The sequence below is a fragment of the Callorhinchus milii genome, unplaced genomic scaffold (assembly GCF_018977255.1).
Source record: "Callorhinchus milii isolate IMCB2004 unplaced genomic scaffold, IMCB_Cmil_1.0 Scaffold5, whole genome shotgun sequence".
Classification (NCBI taxonomy): Eukaryota; Metazoa; Chordata; class Chondrichthyes; order Chimaeriformes; family Callorhinchidae; genus Callorhinchus; species Callorhinchus milii.
The window spans coordinates 38,320,301-38,344,524 of record NW_024704746.1 but is presented as its reverse complement, the minus strand read 5'-3'; the positions used below and the strand labels follow the sequence as shown (position 1 = coordinate 38,344,524).

Here is a 24,224-nt window from a genome sequence, read left to right as displayed (position 1 = left end):
CATTCGATATTCTACGTATACGGACTTGCTAAAAGCGCTATATCAAATGCAACGATTATTATTATTTTTCCAGGGGAGTAAACAATTTTACTACCTATGGAGCTACAATTCACACCGGTAGAAAATAAAATAACAAGGCAGGTATGAATTAACACCTGACAGCTGGCATAGCAGTCTTGAATTTATTTAAAATTGCCCTAGTCACTTTTCTAGAAATCATTTCTGGTCATAGTTATCGCACTTGGCTTTCAAATTGCCTTGGGGGAGGGGTAATTAGATTACATAAATCCTGCAAAAATATTATGAGCTACCATTTCTATAATTTGTCTTACAATAGAACATAAAAAGTTTTTAATTATGGTTACAAATGAATTAACAGGTTTACAAAAAGTTACCATTATAATTCTTTTACCTGTTATAAATTTTAACTCAGATCAACTACTATTTCTCTATTACACAAATAATGCATTTTACGTCACAATATTTTACAATTACAGTATTGTCTAAAATCAAATATTTAGCATAAAATCATTTTTAAAATTCAAGATTCCAGTGATCACTCTCTTTCATTGAATACTGAAGATCTATTTTGAGCTGGTAAGTTTCAGACATACTTTCATAGCTGACAGTTACTTGCACTTATGTACATCAACAATACAATGAAACATCCTCCTTTTAATCTTGCGTTTTAATACATGAAATATATTCTACATAAAATATCAGGAAGAAAATTAGACCTCATCTATAAATGTATTCATATTTAAATTGAGCATTCATAATAATAAGCTAAATATTTGAGCGTCTTACCAGGTAATACGTGTGTTTAAATTAAGATTGTTGTATGCTATAGGGTCTGATTTATGGTGGAAAAGGAATAATGGAAATCCTACTGTAAAAATACAAGAAACTGATTCCTACTTTGATCAACAAATATATAACAAACTCCATTGCTTTTTAACAGATCTCTACATCTATTTATGGGTTTGATTTGCCTGGTGTGTTCCACTATGCTTGACAATAATTTGTATGCAGCGACAGCAAAAGTTGAACTCGCATCTTCCCGCTGGTGTCTGAAACAGATTTGCAGCTTTCTGAAGATCAAGCTGTGATCATTATTGGTTAGAAGCTTTGAATTATTGCATTTTAATACCTGTCAGTGCGAGGTTATTTATTTACATTCTGTGACCTACTAAAATGTCTTTCAAATGGACTTCATTTAAAATAGAAATATTTTGTTTTTCTGATTTGTTCTACCTTGGAATGATGGGGAGAAATGATATAAAGAAAGGCTGCATACATTATTGTGCCATTTTTGTAGCAGTCTCAGAAAATGTAAATAGCCATTCAGCAAATGAGTGCCTTTGCATTAACAATTCATTGCATCAGTAGCGTTAATTTCAATAACATGCACTTGTACAGCACCTTTTATGTAGAATGAACATTATGAAGCACTTAATAGATTTGATAGAAAGCACCAAATATGTTTTGGCAGGTTTATTAACATAATTTCACAAATGCAATGGTCCTTCAGGGCAAGGTAACAAGCATCTTCACATTCTTAATGTATAATGATTAACATCCCAGTAGTGCACATTCAGAGAAATACTACATTAAGTCCCAAAGAGAAACTCGACAGATTACTTCCAAATTCTTTAATCACAACTTTATGTTTACACTGAGCTTCACAATATGCAGCCTTCTCAAATTCAGATTCAAAAACACTATTAGATTCCCAATCTAATTCTGCACGTCATAAATATGCATCCAGAAAGTCCCCTGTGAAATGTGCCTTCTTCAAGGCTGAGGATCTGCAGCTTATCACAATGGAGATTCTTGATCTCATCGTTCCAGAATACCCCCCTACTGTACTTCTATTATACCATCAAGCTGTTTTTTTTAAAAAAAATGAGTCCAGTATCCTTGCCTCAACCATCCTTCCTGGCAAACTTCCACTCATTAATTACCCTCTGGGTAAAAAATATACTTCCTCGTATCTGTCCTGAAGTTGTCCTTTGCAATCTTAAAGTGGCATCCTCTTGTTGTTCTGTCTTGGTGTATTGAAAGTATTGCTCTGGGTTTATTTTCTCAATACCATTTAAAATCGTGCATATCTCTATAAGATCCTTGAGCCTTTAGTCCTGAAAATTAAAGGTAGGATAGGATTCCCTCCAGCACCTATCACCCATCTCCAGCAACAGAGCATACCAAAATATTAATGTGCTCTGATATTGCTAAGGGCAAAGATTCCAACAGCTAGATGGTAAACAAATCCATGGAAAAGTTTACTTTTATAAACCCCATGTATAATACTGACGTATCATGCTAAATGCAATTAAACACCTTCCCTACCAAAAAAACTACCTCTACCCTCTGGTCGCTGAGACCGTAATCCACACATTCATCACGTCCAGGTTAGATTGTCCCAACTCTCTTCTACCCGCCTCTTACCTTCACAAGCTGAAGGATATCCAGAACTTTGCAGCTCATGTCCTTTCCTATACTAGGCTCTGCCAGCCTATCTTCACCTGGTTCCACATCCCCTAGCGGATCGAGTTCAAGATTGTCATCCTAACCTTTAAATGGTTCCATGGTCTTCCCCCACCCTACTTCAGTGACCTCCTCAAACCCTATCAACCAAGCCATGTCCTCTCATCAGGCATCAACCTGCTTCACTATTCCTGCCCTACTTGCTCCACCCATCGGTGGTTAAGTTTCAGCCCCCTTTTTTAAATGCTATCCCATAATTCCTTCGACTCACCGCTTCCCTCACCTCCTTCAAGGCCCTGAAGACCTTCCTCATTGACCGTACTTTCGGCCATCTTTCCCCACCTTAATCCCCCATTACCAGCTTGGGAGCATACCCTGGACTGTCCAGTGTCTTGGGACATCATCCTGACATGAAAGGCACAATATAAATGTAAATTTGTATTGAATTGCAACATCTTACCACGGTTATACTTGATTTTAGAAGATTTAAAACGGAATAAAACTGACCTCCGATATGTCGTTTATTAAGGTACAAATATGCATTCCAAATAAAGGCTATCATAAACAAAACTCCCAACACATTAATTTGGATATATGCTGTTCTAAGATGGTGTCAGATTCCAGGCCTAATCCACCCCATTGGAACAATCCAATCTGCTCAATCTGCCTGCTTTAGGGGATGCATCTGGCCTACACTATCTACCATCTGTAGTTTCTGCATGTTGGATTTAAACAAATAATAACTTGCAAAATAAAATCAGCAATAGAGAAGCCTGCTGAAGTATACAGGGCAGCTGGACCTACTGATCAATGAGTATCGGGATGGAAATTAGAAGAACATTCCATTGTGGGGAAAGAAGTGCGAGCAAATTAAGTTATTACATATTTTAATAGATTATTACAAAAGTCATGAATTCTATTACAAGAGTCGTGAATTATTTGTAACTTTCTCTCAGGCTGAAATCATCTTGTTTGTTTTTCTCCAGCACCTATAAGCTTCTGTCTTCTATACTTTTATCCTACATTGTTGCTTGCTCAGGATGAGTCCAGAGATAATCATTCAAAGTTTTCAGTTTGGACACAAAGCTAAATGTCACATCCCACATCCTTCACAAGGGCAAAATTTGAATGCATTCACAACTCTGTAGCACAAGTTTTTTCCTGTACCAGTTCCTATACCAATAACACCCCTCCACATGAAAGTTAAGTAGTTCCCTCTCTTTCAGTGAACAGAAATGTATCCTTGTTTTAAAATTCCCCTCCAGTCCTACTCCATTATCTGTGCAATCCTCTTCAGTGTCCCAGTTCACATCTATGATATTTTGTCTGTTTATTGTTCAACCCCTTCCTGGAAGCCAAGTCTTCTGTCAGCACATCTGTTTGTCCTGGAACTCTCTTCTAATACCTCTTTCCTTTTTGTGTACAATTTAGCTGCGCAATCCCTCTTCCCTGCTTTTAAATCTCGTTGACTAAGTATTTAGCTGCCTCTAACTTTCTACCATTTTTACTCGGTGCTCATGCTCCATGAATGGTGCTGTACAAAAACAAGTTATATGTAGCATAATATTAAAAACACATATTTTCATCATTAATTCCATTAATGATCTGTCACCCTTACAAGCAACTAGCAAATTAAAGTGTTGGTTATATACGTCACAATGACCAAAAAGACAGTAGTTTCAGTAGTTCAATGCAAATATAAAAGGAACATGAAACTTAATACTGACCCTAATCATTTTAAATGCCTGCAAACTGTTCAGTGAATATCCTACAAATTATTGCTTTCATTAAAAAAATCAGGGAAATGTGGCTTTAATTTGTATCCCACAAAGACAGTTTCAGAATGATTTAATCAGAAAATAATATAATTTCCAGCAATACTTTACTTTGATTTGAACTCAACCTTGTTTTTCTAATCCTTCCTTGCGCAAGTGAAATTTGGACAAAAAGGTAAGATTATATCAGCTAAGAGGAGATTGCTTTTACTTTTCTGGATTTCTTTTTAGATTTGCATTCTTATCAATAGAGTGGTGTACTTGGTTAATACATTTCCATTTATAAAATATGGATTGAACAGATTTAACAAACAAAATCCCTGTACGAGTAAAGACTTAAAGCAGACAAGCAATTAATTTTGACAAAGACAAAGTAAATCTACATCAATGCAAGTAGAGGAAAAAAGAGACTGACCATTCTTGCAGCAGATGTTAAATTTTCCATTTCCTCGTGGGTCACCCAGACATTTCCTGAGGGCTAATTACAAGGCCCACATAGAGCCATTGACAATCCACATGAGGCAAGCAGTGTTAAAGAAGAAAGGCAGCACCACTGTAAGCCAATAGCGTATAAGCATCACAATGAGCACAACAATCTCACTGCAATAGTGAGCAAGTATCCCATAAGTTCATGCTTTGCTTACAATACATCCACGATCCCAGCATTTTTTTCAATTGTTTCAAACTGCACACAATGAACAGCTAATCAAAGGTTATGAAAAATATAGACTTGGAATAGTTATTAGAAGAAACACAACAGTTCCAAAGAATTTGAAACAAGACATTGATTGTTAATAGTTTCCTGTTGCTTGCTGATTAGGAATAAAAAAAGGTTTCACACACAGAGAACTAATACCAGAAATATATCAGATTTCACCTGGAAGCAATCCACAAACTTAACATTGTATTCAAAGCTGTCAGGGGTTGAATATTACCTCTAAGACCGAAATTTGGATAAATTATCATTCCTTTTCAGATATGATAAATTTATTTTGGGACATGAGAATGATATGAAAATGAACTCATTTGCAGCTTCTGATTTCTTGATTGTAGTTACTTTTCCTTTTTCCTTTGCTATAAATCTGATCTTTATCTGGTAGGCATTCAGGGAAATTCTAAATTATATATTATTGAATTCTAAATTCTAAATTAAGATCAATCAATTTTTAATATTCAAAATTCAAACATACAATGTGATCAACATAAATAAAAGTACCGTTGTGGTTGAAATCTGATAAGTTTTCTCTGGTAAAGTTGCCTATTGTTAATGACTATTAAAAAACTTTTCTCAGAAAATCTCACGGATTATAAAATACTGTGCTATGCATGGTAGGAAACAAATTGAATTTTGTTTTAACAGCAAGTACTTATTACATCAGGGTAGTGATTCAAAATGTTTTTGAACCTGGCAATAGAAGGGAGCTATGGAAATATAAAATGTATAGGAAAACACAAGTTAGCAATTACATAGCTGACGACCAAATGTCAATGCTAGTTAAAACTTAGGCTTCACAAATGAACCAAACTTTCACTCATGCGAGCGCCACAAGAATTTCTCCCTCTTGGAGGTAAAGCTTTATTTATATTGTAAGGCAGTTTCACTAGCAAGAGTGAGTAAATGAAAATATAGTAAAAATATCCTTGGCTTGCTGCTTCCCATTCCGCTTCCTTCCTGTAAGTGGTATTCATTTTGAACTGTTTCTAACATGAAATAGTATGATTATATCACAAGTAGAGGTATACAGTAATGATAGGTTATTATCCAAGATGCAGAGTATTGATGCTGATGGACGTCTGCTCAGAAGTAACAAAAAATTCTCCCCCTGGTCGGTGAATGAGTAAAACATATCTAGTAGGGTCAGGGAAGCAGTTTACACAGATGCTTTCTGAAAATAATGAAATCATATGTATCCATGCAACTGCTTAGGAATAAAATATTCCAGCAGTCTGGCATCCCCATTGCTTTTTATTGACAAAGCCCAATAAAAGTACTATAAAAAGTAACAAGAACTTAGTGGAAAATACAGACTCTAATTACCCTAGCAAGAATAACCTGTAAATAATATTTTATTTGCAGCTGATGAAACAACATGTTTGGCCCACTATTGAAAATTCAATGCTTCACATCAAGATTTTAAAATGGTATATTTTTGAAGTTTCATGCACTTACACATAGTTAGTACACCTGCAAACTAGACCCCCTTTGATTCAAAACGAGCAACACATCCAGATTTGATTGTCTTCGTTAAGTGAATTCTGTCAGTTATTAGCGGAGCGAATTGATGAAACTCATGAAACAGCTGAAAGCCCCAACTCTGACCAGGAGGAGATCATGACAGAACATTGTTCAATTTGAATCAACCCTCATCATGGTTAATAATGGGCCATCATTGGCTTAACTAGATTGTCACAATGCAGGATCCATGCGAGTAAGGGATAATTGAGAAAATGGGAAAGAAGCATTTGAATATAAACCGCAGAATACATTGACACTTGAAACAGTGCTATTTCAGGAAACTCTGGTAAATAAATTAAAAGTTTACCTTGTATGAATTGGAAAAAAATCAAGCTTCCTCCCACTAATTTCTTGATGTTCTTGCCTTCTTTTAAGCCCTCCTTTTATGGTCACAGTAGCTACCAACTTGCTTCCAGGTCTCATTTTTATGATGTATTGAGGCTTACACAGTGCTTCACCTAAGTCCTGGTCAAGTTTGGTAACATTGTGTGGGCAATGGTGGATACAAACTTGTGGCCAAAAAGTCTAAGGTTGGCTGTAATATGGATTTCTATTGGAAACTACAATTCAATATGATTGTACTGACACCTAATGCATCTTTATGTAGCGTAAAGATGGAAATAACCATAGAATATACTGACTACTAACTTGTGGGTTAATCCATACATATACATATAAAAATCAATGCATCAATCCTTCAGACATTGGACAATAATGAATACTCTGTGTGTTTATTGGAAGCCTTACCACACACGTCTGTTTTACGAAAACCAAATACTAAATATACTAGATATTGAAGTGGTTAAAACCTCCTATAGGCACACCTTTGAGGTTCATTGTTGTCTTTGGTTCTGTAGATTGGAAACAATAAGGAAACCTGCAGAATGAATACTTAATTTGCGAATAACAATTAGTCAACGAGCAGGAGTAAGAAAGAATAACTAAAATTTCAAAGTAACATCCTGCTTAAGTATATCAGGAGTTCAGTCAATCACAATATATCTATGTGGTATGGTTTAGGCCGCGACTTAAATATCACAAGTCTACTATTAGTAACATTCTGATCACATGTTGAACTGTCAAAGTTAAGGAACAAAGTACGATACAGAAAGATTCGATGCTAGGAACAAAATCAGCTACCATCCTAAATTCAACAGCAAGTTACTTTTCTACAAGCCTGCAGTACTGAAGTCGCAAGTAAGTTTATTCTAGTTTTGTGCACATCATAATGCACTACTTTCAACTGTCAGTTTACTTTACGAATGTGGATAGACTAAACAAGTGCAACAACAATAAAAAATAGTAAGAATAACCAAGTCAACTTTTTTTTAAACAGTCCTTATAGATATAAAGAATAACAGGTAGTATTATGCAATTTCCAGATTGCAATCTAATGTTGGGTATCTGGTGGGATTACTCACAAACTACTTGAGTTTCATTCATACAGTTGAATTTGTCATCTCACCCATTTGATTACAGCAAATCCTTGCATTCACTCCCTGCTATCTACACATATTGCCTATGTTTTCACCTCAGAAAATGGAAGTAAGTGTCACAGGGTGTCATGCAGACAAAAAATGATAAACAACACTCACTGTTCTAGATGTTGGAGGTGCTGATGGGCTGGTTAGTGACACCATCTCCTGGATTGCCAGCCTGAGTTTTAAGCGATGAAGAGGGTTACTAATTCCGATTTCCCTCTGTATCTCAGTGTCGGACAAGGCAGACATGATGGCACCACTTTTCACATTTGCACGACAAGCAGCAACATACCATGCTGGCATCCCAAGCCACAACTGTGCAAAGTAAAAGCACATGTATTAAACAGGAACACAAATATTTTCAGATGTGGAAATATTCAGTAAGTAAGAGTCTTTAAAGTGCTCTGGGACGCTACCTTGAGTGAGGGCGTTATATAAATGCAAGTTGTTGTTGCTGTTGTGTGATACAATATATATGTAATTCATATTCAGTTAAAATATTTGTAAAAGACGATACATCCGTTTAAATCTCATTGGATTTTTTCTCACTTTTTTTTGCTTCGGTAAGTGCCTTTGTTAAAGGTTATAATTAAAAGAAGCTTCTTACAATAATAAACTTAAATTAAATATAAATTTCTTCTGATTTTGAAACTCGTGGTATGAAAATACTATGAAACATCAAATTTACCCAAGTAGGCAGCAGACTGACTCATTCAAAATACATTTATTTAGCAACTTTGTCAATTCAAGTTGTACAGTCCTGCTCACTGCTAGGTTAAAATTGTACTTCAGTTATCCATTGAGCATCTGTTACAACAACAACAACAAGATTCCATTTATAAAGCGCCTTTCACGTCAGGAGGACGTCCCAAGGCGCTGCACAGTTGGGTCATGACCCGAGCAGGGGGGAAATGGTCAGGGTGAGGGAAGGGAGGGAGCAAGGAGGGGGGAAATGGTCAGGGTGAGGGGAGGGAAGGGAGGGAGCGAGGAGGGGGAAGAGAGTCAAGAGGGGAGCTGAAGGCACGGTCAAAGAGAAAGGTTTTGAGACCGGCCTTGAAGGAGGAAAGGGAGGAAGCAAGGCGAAGGCACTGGGGGATGGAGTACGGGCAGGTAGGTAGGGGGATAGTAGGTCGGAGAGGTAGGAGGGAGCAAGGCCGTGAATGGCCTTGTAGGTGAGGATGAGGATCTTGAAATCAATCCTCTGGGGGATGGGGAGCCAGTGGAGGCGAGCGAGGGTGGGAGTGATGTGGTCCCGAAGCCTGGTGCGGGACAGTACACGAGCTGCAGAGTTCTGAATGACGTACTTTATAAAAGTATGACATCTTAAATACCATTAGATTTGTTTGTGTGTTTCCTGTTCGTGTTTTTAAAAGTGATTTCTGTTTTTGTTTTCTCTTACTTTATTGTTATCCACTTTTATAAAGTACGTCATCTTTTTTACCTGACATTGCTTTCACTTAAATATTTGCCCTACTTCAACAATCTTCTCCAGTTTGGCATGTTTAACAATTTGGGTTAGCTTGACTTCCACAATCACAGTTAGTATTGTTCTTGTACCTGCCAGGAGCGGTTGAGGCTCAAGTAGGATAAAGTGGGATAAATAAGTTAATATTTTCTTCTTTGATAGCACTACTTAGTTCCATTTGATGTGTGTGGTACACAGCTGAGAATGATTGCCTAGTAACAAACAACCCAGTAACTGGAACTTGTGATCCTATTATTGGGATTCAAGCTGCCAACTATAGTAATTACTTAGGTATTATTTTAAATTGATTCTATAAAAGAGAATACATAAATCCGCTGGTACCATTGAGAAGATGGCTATTCAATCCTTGTGTTGGACATTTATTAAGAAGTAATTTTCCCTTTCCATCCTTAGCATAATCACTCATGTTTATTCTATCCCTAAATACTGGAGAAGAAGAATAATAGTCTGCATATAATCTTTCCAAACATAAAGGTTTTAACTGGTTAAAAATAACTAACAGTATGTATAATGCAAAAATATCCAAGATTTGTTTTTGGTCAACCCTTAGGAATTGAAAGCCTTTTGTGATACTCATGCATATGTATGATCTATAATATAATAAAGCAAATAATAACTGGTCTTATATTTTAGGAAGGTCTTCTAAGAAACTAGGAAGTAAGGAGAATCAATTAATAATTAATCTAAACTACAGGTTTACCTCAAGCCACGCGACTACTGTTGGTCCATCCCACTGTGCAAATGGCAATCCTTTCCTTCGAGCCTCCTCTAAGAGTTCATGCCTGTAAAGCACATCATGTAAGTAAGTTGCTCTCACTGATCGTTTCAGTTGTCATCCCCTCTTACTGACACTGTGAATTCAGCCCGACAACTATAGCGATTTGCTGCTAATGGTAAGTACAGTATTAACATGATTTCAGTCAGCACAAACCTGTAGGTCCAGGAACAATATGATTTGCACCTATACAATCCAAATACAACAAATTGCACTGGGTTTAATTCCCCCATTCTTCTTTCAAACATTTGCTTGGACTTGCAGATTTTTAAATTCTGTGGGACCCCTTTCATATGGCATATGCTCATGTTTATTCAACTGTACGTTGAAGTCATTCTGTGTGCAATCATTATATGCATATAAGCTGTATTTTCTTGGTTGAACACTTTTACATTTCTAATTTAATTTTAAGCATGATGAACCTCATTATATACTCTACTTATAATTTTATATTGTTCTTAATATTTTATTTTATCTGCATTTTAGATATAATATCTTTCACTTCCTACAGTAGTGTCCACGGCCCCAAATTAAAACGGTCATCTATTTACATGCACCTTCTTGAATATAGACAAGAACATCTTCAAATCTCTCCTGACTCTTCCACATTACTGTCAAATCTTAAGCATTTCCATTTCCCCCTTCTTTCTTCCTCATATTAGTTTCTTTACACTTTTTGTTTTCACAATATTGTATTAAAAATAAACACACTCACTGCGTCACATTCACTATTTCACCAACTACCTTTTAATACCCTTTCATGGATGTAATAACTCGTTAGTGACACATTGGGTGCTTCACTGTGCATGTAGTCAGTGTTTTTATTTTGGTAACTTCTCCCAAATGATTTTTTCTTCTCATCCTGATCCTACATTCTTTCCCCTAACCTATAATAAACTGCCATATCATATAGGTTCAGTTATGATGAAGAATCCCATATTGTTTAAGCTCTTATGGATTTCCAACACTTAATTTTTATCTGCATTGCACGTTCCAAGTAAATCATGGATCTTTCCTCTACCCTCTCAGTTTGGGTTCAAATACGTGAGGTATAGTGGTCAAGAAAATTGGTTGGCTTTAAATCCCATATCCTGTGGTTAGGTTCTTGTTCATGACAATATTTCTGGCAAAATATACAACAAAAACAACAAAATTACATTTGTATTGCGCGTTTCACGTCGGGAGGACATCCCAAGGAGCTGAAAGCTTTAAAGAATATCGGTGTGAATCTTTAAAGGATTGTCATGATGCTTGCTTCATGCCAGTTTAGTATGGCTGACAACCTGCTTGTTGGAAGATAGCAGCAGAATGCTTCTGATATGTTGGCAGCATAACTATGGTTGTTGTAAGTAGCTGTTCTTGTCTTAGATGCTGGTATGCACCTACTACATGACTTAATAATAATAATCACATTTGAAATAGCACTTATAACATTGGAAATGTCTCAAAAAGTGCTTCAAAGTTTCTTTAAAGTTGACGTACTGTGTATTTGTGGACATACACGGCATCAATTTGTATACAGCGAATACCCACAAACAGTTATGAAATCACTTCCCGTTCTGTCTTGCTTGGCATTTAATGCCATTTTATGAAACGCTCCAAGACATTATCCTATAATAAATATAAATTGTTTTAATCCTTCACAATACCCACAAGATTTTTTTTTACCTAGAATTGAATTTTCGTGTTGAAAATTTTGTGCTGTAATTTGCACAAACGACGAAATACCAAACAGGATTTTTTGTATTTGCATAAAAAATTGCATGAAACGAAATCAATGCAGATAGAATGAAATTAAATATTAGTCTGATAGGCTATTGTAGTGACTGTAGGAATATGCAATAAAACATGTACAGCTTACAAAAAATAAAAATGAAATAAAATGACATTTAAAAAACTAAAAATGAAACTCACCCAAATTTGCTTTTCATTTGATGGAGATGGATAGAAAAGAAAAGCGCAGAGATATTAATGTGAACATGAGTAACAATTAACAAAGAAAGGAAAAAATGAACCAAGTCACACAAAGTAACTTTGCACTCCAGCACAAAAAAATGGATGGAGTTTGATAATGAATACGGGTTAGCACACAAATTAATGACCTCAACTTGTCTCTACAGTTAGGCAGTAGCCAGATAGGCTTGTAGAGCTTCGGGTATACAGTGCGCTTTGTACTGAGTAGACTTATTTGTGCATTTATTTAATAAAGAAACCTTATCTCACAAAGCGGGTGATGGGCTGGCCCAGTTATCAGTAAATAAACTGTCCTTGGTAGGCAAGGTCATTGTATCGCCTGTAGGTCTGAACTTTATCAATGAATTTCAAATGGTATTTTTCCAACATCTCACACTACCCAGATCAGTACACGTACTGATGAGAGAAGAATAAGGTGTTTTTCGCCACTGATGGAAGAATCACCTATTTACTGGATAATCAGTGAACAGTTTCTGTTATGATCTACAGTACTGCACAAATAAATATTGTATGTTTGAAAGAGAACTTTAAAGAAATGCAACTGAAGGATTTTTTTTAAAGTTAAAGGCAGATTTTCTAAATTACATTCATGATTTTCCAAGTTAAATGAAACTTGAAAGGACGATAATTCGGATTAATTAGCCCAAATATATATAAAGAGATCTTGCTGCTATATAATGCGTGTGTGAGTACAACCATCCTGTAAAGACACACTTTATCACAAAAAAATTACCTGCTTAGATAGGTGTTAAATTGATTGTTTCTCATTCATTTATATTTAGTGCAATACTTCAAGTAACATATGTAGATGAATTAGCTATGCACCAAGGAATGAACTGCTGCAGAAAATCAGTTTGGAAACACTCCAAGTATTAAATACTTTTTGCCCAGTATCATGAGTCTTAGAAAATTCAGAATAGTTTTTGGAAGTTGCTAGGTCAGACATTAATAGAACCACACATATCTGTAGCTTGAACACTTATGAAGGATATTAAATCAGATATTTATAGTATGAACCCTTTGTCCATGAGGAAGCACTAATAATCTACTATTGCATTAGTAATGTACTCCTGCTGAAGTAAATGCTACAGCATTACACATCCATTCTGAAGCATATGGGAGCTCAATACCACCCTTGAGAGCACTTCCTAGAAAACATTGGGGCAGTGTAAACAGATCTTCAGCTGCTTTACGACCCACCATGATTATGACTAAACAGTTGCAATCAGCAGACGACACCAGTATGAGCCATAGAGCACACATCAGCACGTGAAAACAGAGTTGTGGCATGACTCAATATGTGTGCAACTAATCCAGCAAAGACAAGCCACTTCACACTTGTACACTACTATAAATGCAAAAGTTCTGTTTGCAGCAAAGATCTAAACTTATCTGTAGGAGAAGAATATATTTTCTGTTGTTTTGCTGCCTGAATAGCGGTAGTATGCAGAATAACACTGGGCTCTTGGATTCTTTTTCACAAGTCAATGCAAGCTCTGTTCAGTGAATGGAAGGGTAACAATAAAGTATCTACATAACAGGTCAACCCTGATTATATTTTGGCCGAGTAGAGTGCAATTTGAGGGTACAATTACAACCGATGATGCCAATTCATAAGATTTGTAATGTACCTTTTTTTCCGTGCTTCAGTATTTCACTTGAATGTATCTGTGTTTCACACAATTAATAAAATAAAGCAAATAAATTATAAAATAATGGGCCTTCAAAATATCTTCAAAATAGTACTGCAAGTGGGGAGATTTGGTGAGCGAATTCCAGAGAGCAAGGGCAAAAGTGCTGAAAGTTCACTCGTGATGCACATAAACCAGCTGTCATTTTGAAGACCTTTTTCATTTGAAAGAAGATAACAGGAGAGTAGATGATAAGTGTGCAGTTTGTGCTGATCTGTCAGCACCTGCTGTGAGAATTTGTCATTAAATGTGTGCTGGTAAGAAATCCTCTAATTGGTATTGTAACATTGTTGAATAAATTGCCAAACTATTATTTTAAAAACTGTAGCAACAGAAACCATGGATCTGCTGTCAAACCTAGCCATTTTAAATTACAGACCACAGAAAGAACTGTGGTTCTTTACACAGTTTTACTGCTAAACCATATGTCTTATGGTGTATGTGATGAAACAGAAGCTGTGTAACTTGATTTTCTCTGAAGTGAAAGTACGTAACATTTGTGAATTACTAGGGTGTCTGACAGCTCATTAAAAACTCTCTTCTGGTTATGCTGAATCAGAAAGCACTACGTGATTTTAAAGATATAAATACAAATGATCAAAGCAATGCAGATAATGCATTGCAAATTGCCTAGAGAATTATGTTTTCCTTTACGTTCTATGCTCTTGTGTTGTTAGAAGTTTATTTTACTGATGATTCCAGTCTTTCTTCTAATTGGAATACCAGGGCAGAACTAGGGCAGAAGGTGTGCCTAAAGCCATTAGGTCAGTATCCTTATGCGTCTTTTTCACAATGACACTACTTACATGAAGTTGTGCTTTGATAAACTGCATACTGATTACAATGTCAAGTTATTTTAGTTATTTGTCAAAATCCCTTGAATATTCTGGCATGATGGGAGAGATGGTTTAATTACTAACTTATCGACAAATTCTAAAAACAATTTATTAAAAAGTGCTTCATGAGTTATGCATCAGAATGACACTGTATAATCGTAGGATTCAAGCTTATCCTGATCGCTAAAAATAGCAATTTATTTTGTCTATAAAATAGGTGTGCAAGCAATGTGGGAAAAACATTTTGGCTTGCCAAAGATATTCAGTTGTAATGATTTTCTTGCAAATTTTACTGATTGTCAAAAGGCTTATTGATAAATAATTAGCTAAATGTCAATTAATATTCAGATATTTGTGGACTAACTCAATCTAGTGGATACACTCTACAGGTCCTGTGAATAAATGGTATACTCCTTGTAGTATTTGCAATATTGTTCGCTAAAAAATGTAAACGGACTAAACCAGAAGAGCAATATTAAAAGTGGGAGTCAATCATTAGCAAGGGGAAAATATTTGATGATGTTAATTCATAGGCAGATCAACTATAAAAGAATGGATATTCGGAGTTATGTTCTTCAGCTGTAACTATATATCATATATATATATGTATTTCATCTTGGTACTATTTAACGTGTATCCGTGATTTGAAAAGACATTCATGAAACACATTCATAAAAATATTATGTTTGAGCATTTCTTCTTAGGAGAATACATTCCTATTGCAATAATAAAACCCCAACACTTTTATTTTCTATTAACTTACTTTTTCTTCAATCTTCTATCTTTTTCTGCTTGTGTCCCTAATTTGCTCAGAGCAAGGGTATCTTGGTTACCAAAGTCTACATCAGAAAAGCCTCCTGCAATGAGGAATAAACTCAGAGTAAATATTTTCATGCAACAAGACTTCATAAAAAATAATCAATGTTTTGCGTGATGTTCTGTTACAGTTTTTATGTCTGCAAGGATTAATCTGAAACTGTGATTTTTTTCTCTGAAAGTCAAGCAACATCAAGCAGTATACATCTGGAATAAAACATAGGTATTTTGAATTGAACTCTGGTCTCACCACAAGTGTCTTGCACATTTTCCCTTTATAAATTTTTCATGGACTCTTTCCTCAGATAAACATCACATACTCAAGTTGGGTCCTGCATTCGATATAATTCACACTACTTCCTACTCTTCAATAAAAACATTAAAATAATAAGAATTTGTAATCAATTTTGCAAAACAGATTTCAAAAATGCATTTCTCTTTACCATTTACGACTATTCTGCAAACAAAAACAGAAGTCACTGGGAACATTCAGCAGGTCAAGCAGCATCTATGGAGAAAGGAAAGTGAGTCAATGTTTCGGGTGCACGACCCTTCGTCAGTTCTGACCTCAGTTCTGACGAAGGGTCATGGACCCGAAACGTGACTCACTTTCCTTTCTCCATAGATGCTGCCTGACCTGCTGAGTGTTCCCAGCGACTTCTGTTTTTGTTTGCAGATTTCCAACATCTGCAGTATTTGTGCTTTGACCACTATTCTGCAGTTTGATTAAGCTAATTTTAAAACATTAATTATTTTCAAATTATCTTAAGAGTTTTACGCAAGGACAGTAATGGCACACAATAAAAATGCACAACATTATGTATTTCTGAAAGTTTGGTTAATAAAACAGGTTTTATTTAACAGATGAAGCTAACCTTGTCCTGACATCATATGGTCTTTGCCAAGTAGTGCTAGTCGAGCCTTTTCTTTTTTGCCAAACAAACGACCTATAGAGGATTTGATTCCTTTCTTCTTTGGTGCTTTGTGGAGGGAGTCTTGGCTACTAGTACTGCTAAAGTGGCTCATTTCTGGGTCTAATGATGTGGAAAATCTGCAAGAAATCAGTTCAAAAGTTGGCTTTTTCTACCATTTCTTCACATTCAATATTTTGGGAATAATTCTTTCCACAATGATGTTGCTGTGTTTGGTGTGATTTAATGCAAATTCATGAAAAATAATGATAACCAAGCTCAGCTTCTTAGCAAACATATGAAAGAAAATAGGTGAAAAATTATTAAATTGAAACAGATATTATTGAAACATATTATTGAAACATATTATTATTATTATATCTTTACAAACAATTTACAAAATAAATGGTTATTTCTAAATCTAACACAAATGGTGCCCCAAACAACTAGACTGTATTTTATCTGCTGGACTGGTTTATTGATCATCTATAAAGAGATTAGGTTTAGTGGATAGATAAAGGACTATCATAGAAGGATATTCTAAAAAATTCCAAACAAAGAATGCTGCTCTGAAATATTAAATACCTGGAATGGAATCATTTGACATAATCCTATGAATTATCTGTTCTTAAATTGAATTTATTGATAAATTGTTGTAAATTTACAAAATCAAAATGCCTGTATTGAAATCATGGCATCTCAAATCCTACAATGTAATTGTAAAGGAAGTCCATTAATGTATCCTTTGAACTGATTACAAGAATAGATCCCCGTCCAAATCTCCTTACCCTCGTATATCATCATGATACGAAGATGGCAGGGTGTGCGTCAGTCGGACTGATCTGGGTGTTGAGGGCGGCGATGTCTCGCATTTTATTGTGGCTTTATCTTCTCGACTATCTTCTTGAACAGCCGCAATCTGAACAGGAAAAAGACTTTGTGACAGCTACATATCTCCATTTTCTGACACTAAAATGACGAGGACAAATTGGCGTTTCAAATGCTTTATTTCTAATTATTCACAACATTTAAATCTCATTGCATCTACAGTAGGCGCTTTTTGCAACTTATATATTTTTCAAAGTTGTACTGAAGGGTGGCAGAGATATACAGTAAACTCCTGATATATCGTCACTCCAAGGGTGACTACGTAAACATGGCTCTGGTGAAACTAGGATGTGCTGTGGACAGAAGGACCAACAGCAACACATTGTGCCTGCTAAGAGTGAGCAGCTGACAATGTGACAGAGTGAACGGACCTTCATAACTCAGTTTATTTGTTAAAAGTACAGTATAAATTTATGTATGGACATATTTGACTATAATAATAATAATCCTTGCATTTTTGATATAAGCATCATATCACATCGTTGAGACATCTCAAAGCACCTATGAAAAAACATTTTGCTCACTTTGCTCATTAACAACCTGAATCACTCAGACTAGCATTAGGCAGAACCTCACAGAAGGCAAGGTCTGAAATTTCTACTCATAGAGATCTTGCCACAACAGTCAAAACAGCGACCATGTGGTTGGCTGAGGATGAGGTGATATTTTCCCACAGTACCAGGCCCCTAATTGCGAGAGTTCGCTGAATGGCCCAGCGCATGGTGCGGCTGCCTGAGCTACACAGGTAAGTTTGTTCTGATGATATATCTGATATTTTACTTACTGGGATGTACATCATGACTATATGTTATAAGCAAGTGATGAAATAAAGGTGGGGGTCCCTTATTCACATTTTGCTTGGGAAATAGCCAGGATTTTGAAAGTATGATGATACAAACCATGTGATGATATAAACCAGTCTTATTATCAGGAGTTCATTGTACTCACGATTTACCTAAAAGTACCTTAATGTAAATCTAATGGACGGTTTAAAATAATTTCATAACTATTGCCCCTTAGATTGTATTCTAAAAAAGATAACACCTGAATCTAAATCAAATACAGTTTCTACAAAAATAAAAATACAACAATTTACATTTATATAGTGCCTTTCACATCAGAAGGAAGTCTCAAAGAGGTTGGGGGAAGAAACAGCCAAGTTAGAATAGGTAGAGTAATTACCTTTCTCCGATGCTTCCTGAGATCACTAGGCTGTTAGATGCAAAACAAAGGTATGAATTAAGCAGATAAAGATATAAATTAAAAAAGTAAAGTACATTATTCTTTCACTTTACTGTTTGACTTTGAATAGCAGTGCACTACGTGATAAACACTACACAGAAGTGTACATCTCACATGTCTGGCAACCGACATTCCCAAAATTTCTGTTGAAAAATTCTGGTGATCATCCTTTATAATTGAATGCTAAGCTTTCTGCTATTGAAACATTCAATTGCAGGAGATAAACAGCAAATTATTTTATATAATGTGTGACACATTTTAAAAATGCATAGCAGAACTTTTGAAAACCATGTTAGCATTTGCAAAATTATTCAGAAATAACGACCCCTATCCGCCTAGAATCCATTCACCTTAACTCACCAATGTCATGATCCCCATTCGATCAATATCCCGGGCAGGGCTACGTGCTGGAAATTTGGGTGTTGAACATCCACTGAGAGGAGGAGAGGAGCTAGCTAATGAGGAAGCAGTGACAGAGCCTGTAATAGAAGTCCCAGGGTGCACTCTTGCCAAATTCAAGCCTTCAAGGCTAATGCTACCCACTCGATTCTCAATTTCCTCAGCACGGAGCTCAGTTGACTCTTTTTCTTCCTGAATCAACCTGAAAAAAACCCACAATTGCTTTCTAAAATATGCCCAAATGAATACATTTTTAGGTTAAAAAGTCATGCATTTCTATTGTCTCTGGTAAAATTATTGATTGTATGAGTATTAACTAATGATTGTTTCACTATTAATTTTAAGAGATGAAAATGGGTCATTCACTGAAATGTTATCCTTGTTTAAGCAGCTTCAAATAAGATAACAGAGATGCCATGGAGTGGTAAGATGTAGTTCACACTCTTCATTCTTCATACTGTGAGCTTGATAATGGTGTGAAGGAAAAGCATGAAGCTGGGATAGGCATTTTCAGGCAGAGGGCGAAACCTTGGGCAAGTTTCCTTACTCCACACACCTAATAATAATCTCTCCAAAACCAAAACAATAATAAAATTGGTCATTTTCAATCTACGACTGTTTGTGGGACATTGCTGTGCGCAATTGGCTGCCGCGTTCGCCCACGGGTGTACAGTCAATTCACTTTGCAGTGTGTTCTGTGAAGCGCTTTGGGACGTCCTCCCGACGTGAAAAGCGCTATATCAAATGCAAGGATTATTATTATTATTATTATTATTCTCCAGAGAGAAGAATGAAAATTAACAAGCAAGCCAGCCATCGCCATGTATATTTTATTATACACTCATTCAACATATACAGATAAGGCACCTTCTGTCAAGTGGCATTGGGAACTCTGTGTTTTTGCTGTCTCAGACTTACTGAGGTCATTTACCTGCTCACATTGAATTTAAATCGGTTAAAAACACAGACTGAAGCTAGAACTTTTCAGATCTGTATGACTTGCATCCTACCAGCCATCCCTCACTTCCAGATTTTCTTGCTTTAATTTCAGATGCTTTTACTGTGGGCACCGTGCATCATTATCTATCAAACAATATCCCTACATGTAGCCTCTATCCTGGCTAGCACTTCTCTGAGCTGAGCAGTCGCAATCCTAATGGTGTAGCTATTATTGGTTTATATCACACACACACAAAATGTATTCAAGTGTATTATCGAAACCTTTAGCAGATTGTTGCAATCATGTATTTGGATTACACAAGGCCACAAGATTGTTTTTAGATGAAGAAGGACCTTCGACCCATTCAAAGTTATACCTATTGTGACAGCAAATCAGATCAGTCGGTGTAATCTATCCATCTACTAATGCTACGTATAAAAATGCCCCCTGGGCCACATGGGTTTGTTATTGTTCAAAAGCATAAAAACATGAAGACACTGGATTAGTGCTTACCTGATTTCTTTGTTAATAGCATCGAGTTGTTCTTGCAACATCATAGCAAGCGTCTGAGCATCAGAATGTCCACTGGGAGAAAGAAGATCCATGGAGCTGAATATGGTTTCTCGGTCATCATCATCAATGTCCGACAGTTCAGTGTCACTCTCAAATTGATGGCTGCTCAACAAACGAATTGGTTGAGATCTGCCCCAATCATGTTCACAGAGACTTTGCACCTGCAATGCAGAGAAACAGAATTTCATGAACATGATCTTCGTATGGGTCAGCTACTATGCTTGCAAACTTTTATGAATTTTGTTTAAGTATTTAAACTATTTAAGTATTTTCATTGTAATATTCACAAGCTATTCGAAATCTATCAAAGGATTTCTGTTGTATTTTCACTAGCCATTAGATATCCATCAATTCTAAACCTTGTTACACAACAATACACAACAACTATAGCTTTGAATTGCAGTAAACTCATAAAATTAGTTTGAAGAAGGTCGCTCGGCCCATCTGATATCATCCTTCCAGAACACCCATCCACTGTCCCCTCTATCACAGCATCAAGCTGATTTTTAAATGAGTCCAGCATTCATTCGTTAATTATAATAAAAATTATATTTGGTATAGTGCCTTCCATGTGAAATGTTTGAGGACTCCAGTGCTAGTGTGTTATAGCACAGTTGTACTAAAAAGCACTACACTGCTGTACAGTGCAGTGACTGTGTGATTTTGTGGCTAAAACAGTGGCAGCCAATTTTGCACTCGGTGAATGACAAATTTTACCTGAAGGATTGTTGGCCAGGACACCGGGATAGATTCCTGTCTCTTTTCAAAATATACCACAGGTTCTGTCTTGGTGCATTCTGTATTGGTGCATTCAACTTCAAGATCCTCACACTTGTGTTTAAATCCCTTCACTCTTTGGCACCTCCCTATCTTTCTGACCTCCAAACTCCTCAATCTACCACCCAGCGCCTCTGCTCAACTGGCACCGTCCTCCTGCTTGTCCATTGCACTATGGGAGGTCACACTTTCAGCCATTACGCCCTGAACTCTGGAACATTCTCCCTCAATCCCTCCGCCTTTCCCCCTCTCTCCCCTTTTTCAAGTCCCGCTGAAGGCCTTCCCCTTCGACTGTGCTTATGGCCAAATCTCTGCCCGGCTCGGAGTCAGGCTCAGCCACTGTTAAGCCCTCTGAGACTCTACCCTGTGTGTGGAGGGTGCTGTATAAGTGCAAGTTGATGTTGTTCTAAAATATTGATCTGGATTTGCTTTTTCAATCCCACTTAAAATTTTATACACTTCTATGTGGTACCCTCTGAGTCATCTTCTCTCAAGATCAAAGATCCCCAACTTACACATTCATTGTCCAAGCTCATTGCCTTTTGGCGACAATATCCTAAACAAGCAATTCAAAACAGAAAAATGTACCATTCTGTTTTCATCATAATAGTTTCCCCTTTTGTAAGGGAAAAAACGCATTCACTGCAAACACTTATCAAGATGTTATTCTATCAGAAAAGAAGGACTTTCAAATTTAGAATTTTTTGAAATGTGTATCACAGACCTTTAGCTCATCTCTCCGGCCTGCCGAGCGCTGTGGTCTCCTGAGCACATTCGAAGATCTAAAATGATCAGGCTGACTGTCTATCAATGATCCCATTGAATATCGAATATCAGATGAGGTATCCATATGTGACCTAGGAACAAAAATGTTTAAAAGTAAAAAACAATTCCAACTGGTAAATATTTAACCAATCTAGAAGTCATGCTTATAAATCGGTCACAGAAATCTCAAAGCGTATCACAGAATATACAGTAACGTGATTTGACTGTGTATTTTGTGGGCAGCGGCCATTGGGCACAGCAGTGTCCCACAAACAGTCATGGGTTGAGTAACCATATCATTGTTATTATTAGTTTTTTGAAGGGATTATTATCCCCAGAAAAGGGATCCTCCAATTGACTAACAACTGGGTTTCTACTTACTGCTAAGTAAACACACAGTGAGGAGGAAGGAAATTTGCCCAAAGTCTCACCCTGCCCGGGAATCTAACCCAGGTCCTCTTGCTTGCGATGCGAGTGCTCTAACTACTAAGCCACAGGACTCCACCTGCTAGCAAATGGAAGATGTCCTATGGTGTGAAATATATAAGGAAGATGTCCAATCAGCTGCGAGTTTATATTTTTCAGATTTCAACAATGACATCTTAGTCACAGGTCTTAAATAACTCATCTTGAATTATTACAGTGGTGATGGCAATGAACAGAAAGTAGCAATGAAAAATAACTCCGATGGGGGGGAAGGTGCAGGGATCCAGTTTACACTAACTATTTCACCCAGAATACTACAGGTATTTGGGAATATCACTCTACGTGTGAGAATTTGTAATTGTGACACCAGTTTGCAACTACTGAATGTCCTTCAATATTCACATAGCAGTTAATTGCAATTTTCATGTTGCTCTCAAGCCTTTTTGGCACTTTGCTGACTTTTGAAAATCACAATTTGCAGCTTTGCAAACATCACAACCGAGATGGCTCTCGGAAATCACAAAAACGCACTTTCCACCTTTTTGTTAGAATGCAATATATTCTTATGAAACAGATAAATCTACAGCAAAAACAGTCGCTTTAAATAAGTACCGCAAAAACGCTTGCGGTACAATACAAAATTACATTTGTATCGCGCCTTTCACATCAGGAGGATGTCCCAAGGCGCTGGACAGTCAGGGCAGTAAACTAGGAATATTATTCTTGTTCTGAAGTTCTGTTTTCAGTACTATTTTATAGACACTTTTTTACTTTCTAATTACCTGGACATTGTTGGGTCCATTAAAGCACCAGTTTGCAATTTCATTTGTTCAATATCGGAATGCATCTTTTCAATTTGTTCTGCTAATCTTTCCTACAAGGAATGATAAGTAAATGGATGTCAGTACAAATACATAATCATTTAAATAAATACAAATGTAATAACAAACGTGAATCCCAAAGAACAAATGTAATTAACCAGGAACAATATCCATAACAAATAATTCTGAGTTCTTTTAAAATAGTATATATTTGGGTGAAATAGTTGCTTCCTTTCTTCTCTGAAATGCAGTAAATGTTTCTAATGTATCAATCGTAGCATCTGTTGCCAAAACATTAGAAATGCTTTCACCAATAATAATGGTTAATATTTTTAAGGCTGCCTATCTGACAGAACTAGGTTCTACAAACCAGGTTCAGATCAATATCACAATCCGTAAGGAGCTTAACTGGCTCCGGCCTCCTGCATGTCCCTCGTACCCTCTGTTCCACCATCAGTGGCCACATTTTTAGTGGCCACTATGTTCTGAAACTCTGGAACACTCTTCCTCTATCCTTCAGCCTCACCCCTTCCTCCCACAGCTTCGCCTGAAGACCTTCATCTTTGACCGTGCCGCTGGTCATCTCTGCCCTCCCCCCAGCTCGGCGTTGTGCTCCGATACAGTTAAGCAGTCTGGAACGCTACCCTACGTGAGGGGTGCTATATAAAGTTGATTGAACTTGAAAAGTATGCCTTAGTCAGTAACACTCTTGCCTCCAATGAGAAGATTGTGGATTTAGATCCTATAAGAGAACTTGAGCTCATCATTTTTAATAATAATAAATAATACTCCTTGCATTTGATATAGCATCTTATCATGTATTTGAGATATCTCAAAGGGTTTCACAGGATATACTGTAAAGTGTAGTAACTGTATTTTGTGGGCGAAACACGACAGCCAATTAAGCACAGCAGTTGTGGATTGA

At 36.6% G+C, this 24,224-nt stretch overlaps 1 protein-coding gene across 1 annotated transcript in view; it reads right to left on the bottom strand.

The window, feature by feature from the left end:
* The window catches only part of ppfia2 (PTPRF interacting protein alpha 2), a 128,927-nt gene that overhangs the window by 9,696 nt on the left and 95,007 nt on the right, over nt 1-24,224 (bottom strand). Inside the window, exons 12-23 of the mRNA XM_007903784.2 lie at nt 23,261-23,352; nt 22,012-22,144; nt 20,451-20,671; nt 18,959-19,199; nt 18,539-18,568; nt 17,257-17,387; nt 16,433-16,608; nt 15,505-15,598; nt 12,155-12,163; nt 10,166-10,247; nt 8,094-8,294; nt 4,678-4,740 (exon numbers count right to left, since the gene is read on the bottom strand). Coding sequence (XP_007901975.2) covers nt 4,678-4,740; nt 8,094-8,294; nt 10,166-10,247; nt 12,155-12,163; nt 15,505-15,598; nt 16,433-16,608; nt 17,257-17,387; nt 18,539-18,568; nt 18,959-19,199; nt 20,451-20,671; nt 22,012-22,144; nt 23,261-23,352 — 1,473 coding nt within the window. The remainder of the gene's footprint in view (nt 1-4,677; nt 4,741-8,093; nt 8,295-10,165; nt 10,248-12,154; nt 12,164-15,504; nt 15,599-16,432; nt 16,609-17,256; nt 17,388-18,538; nt 18,569-18,958; nt 19,200-20,450; nt 20,672-22,011; nt 22,145-23,260; nt 23,353-24,224) is intronic.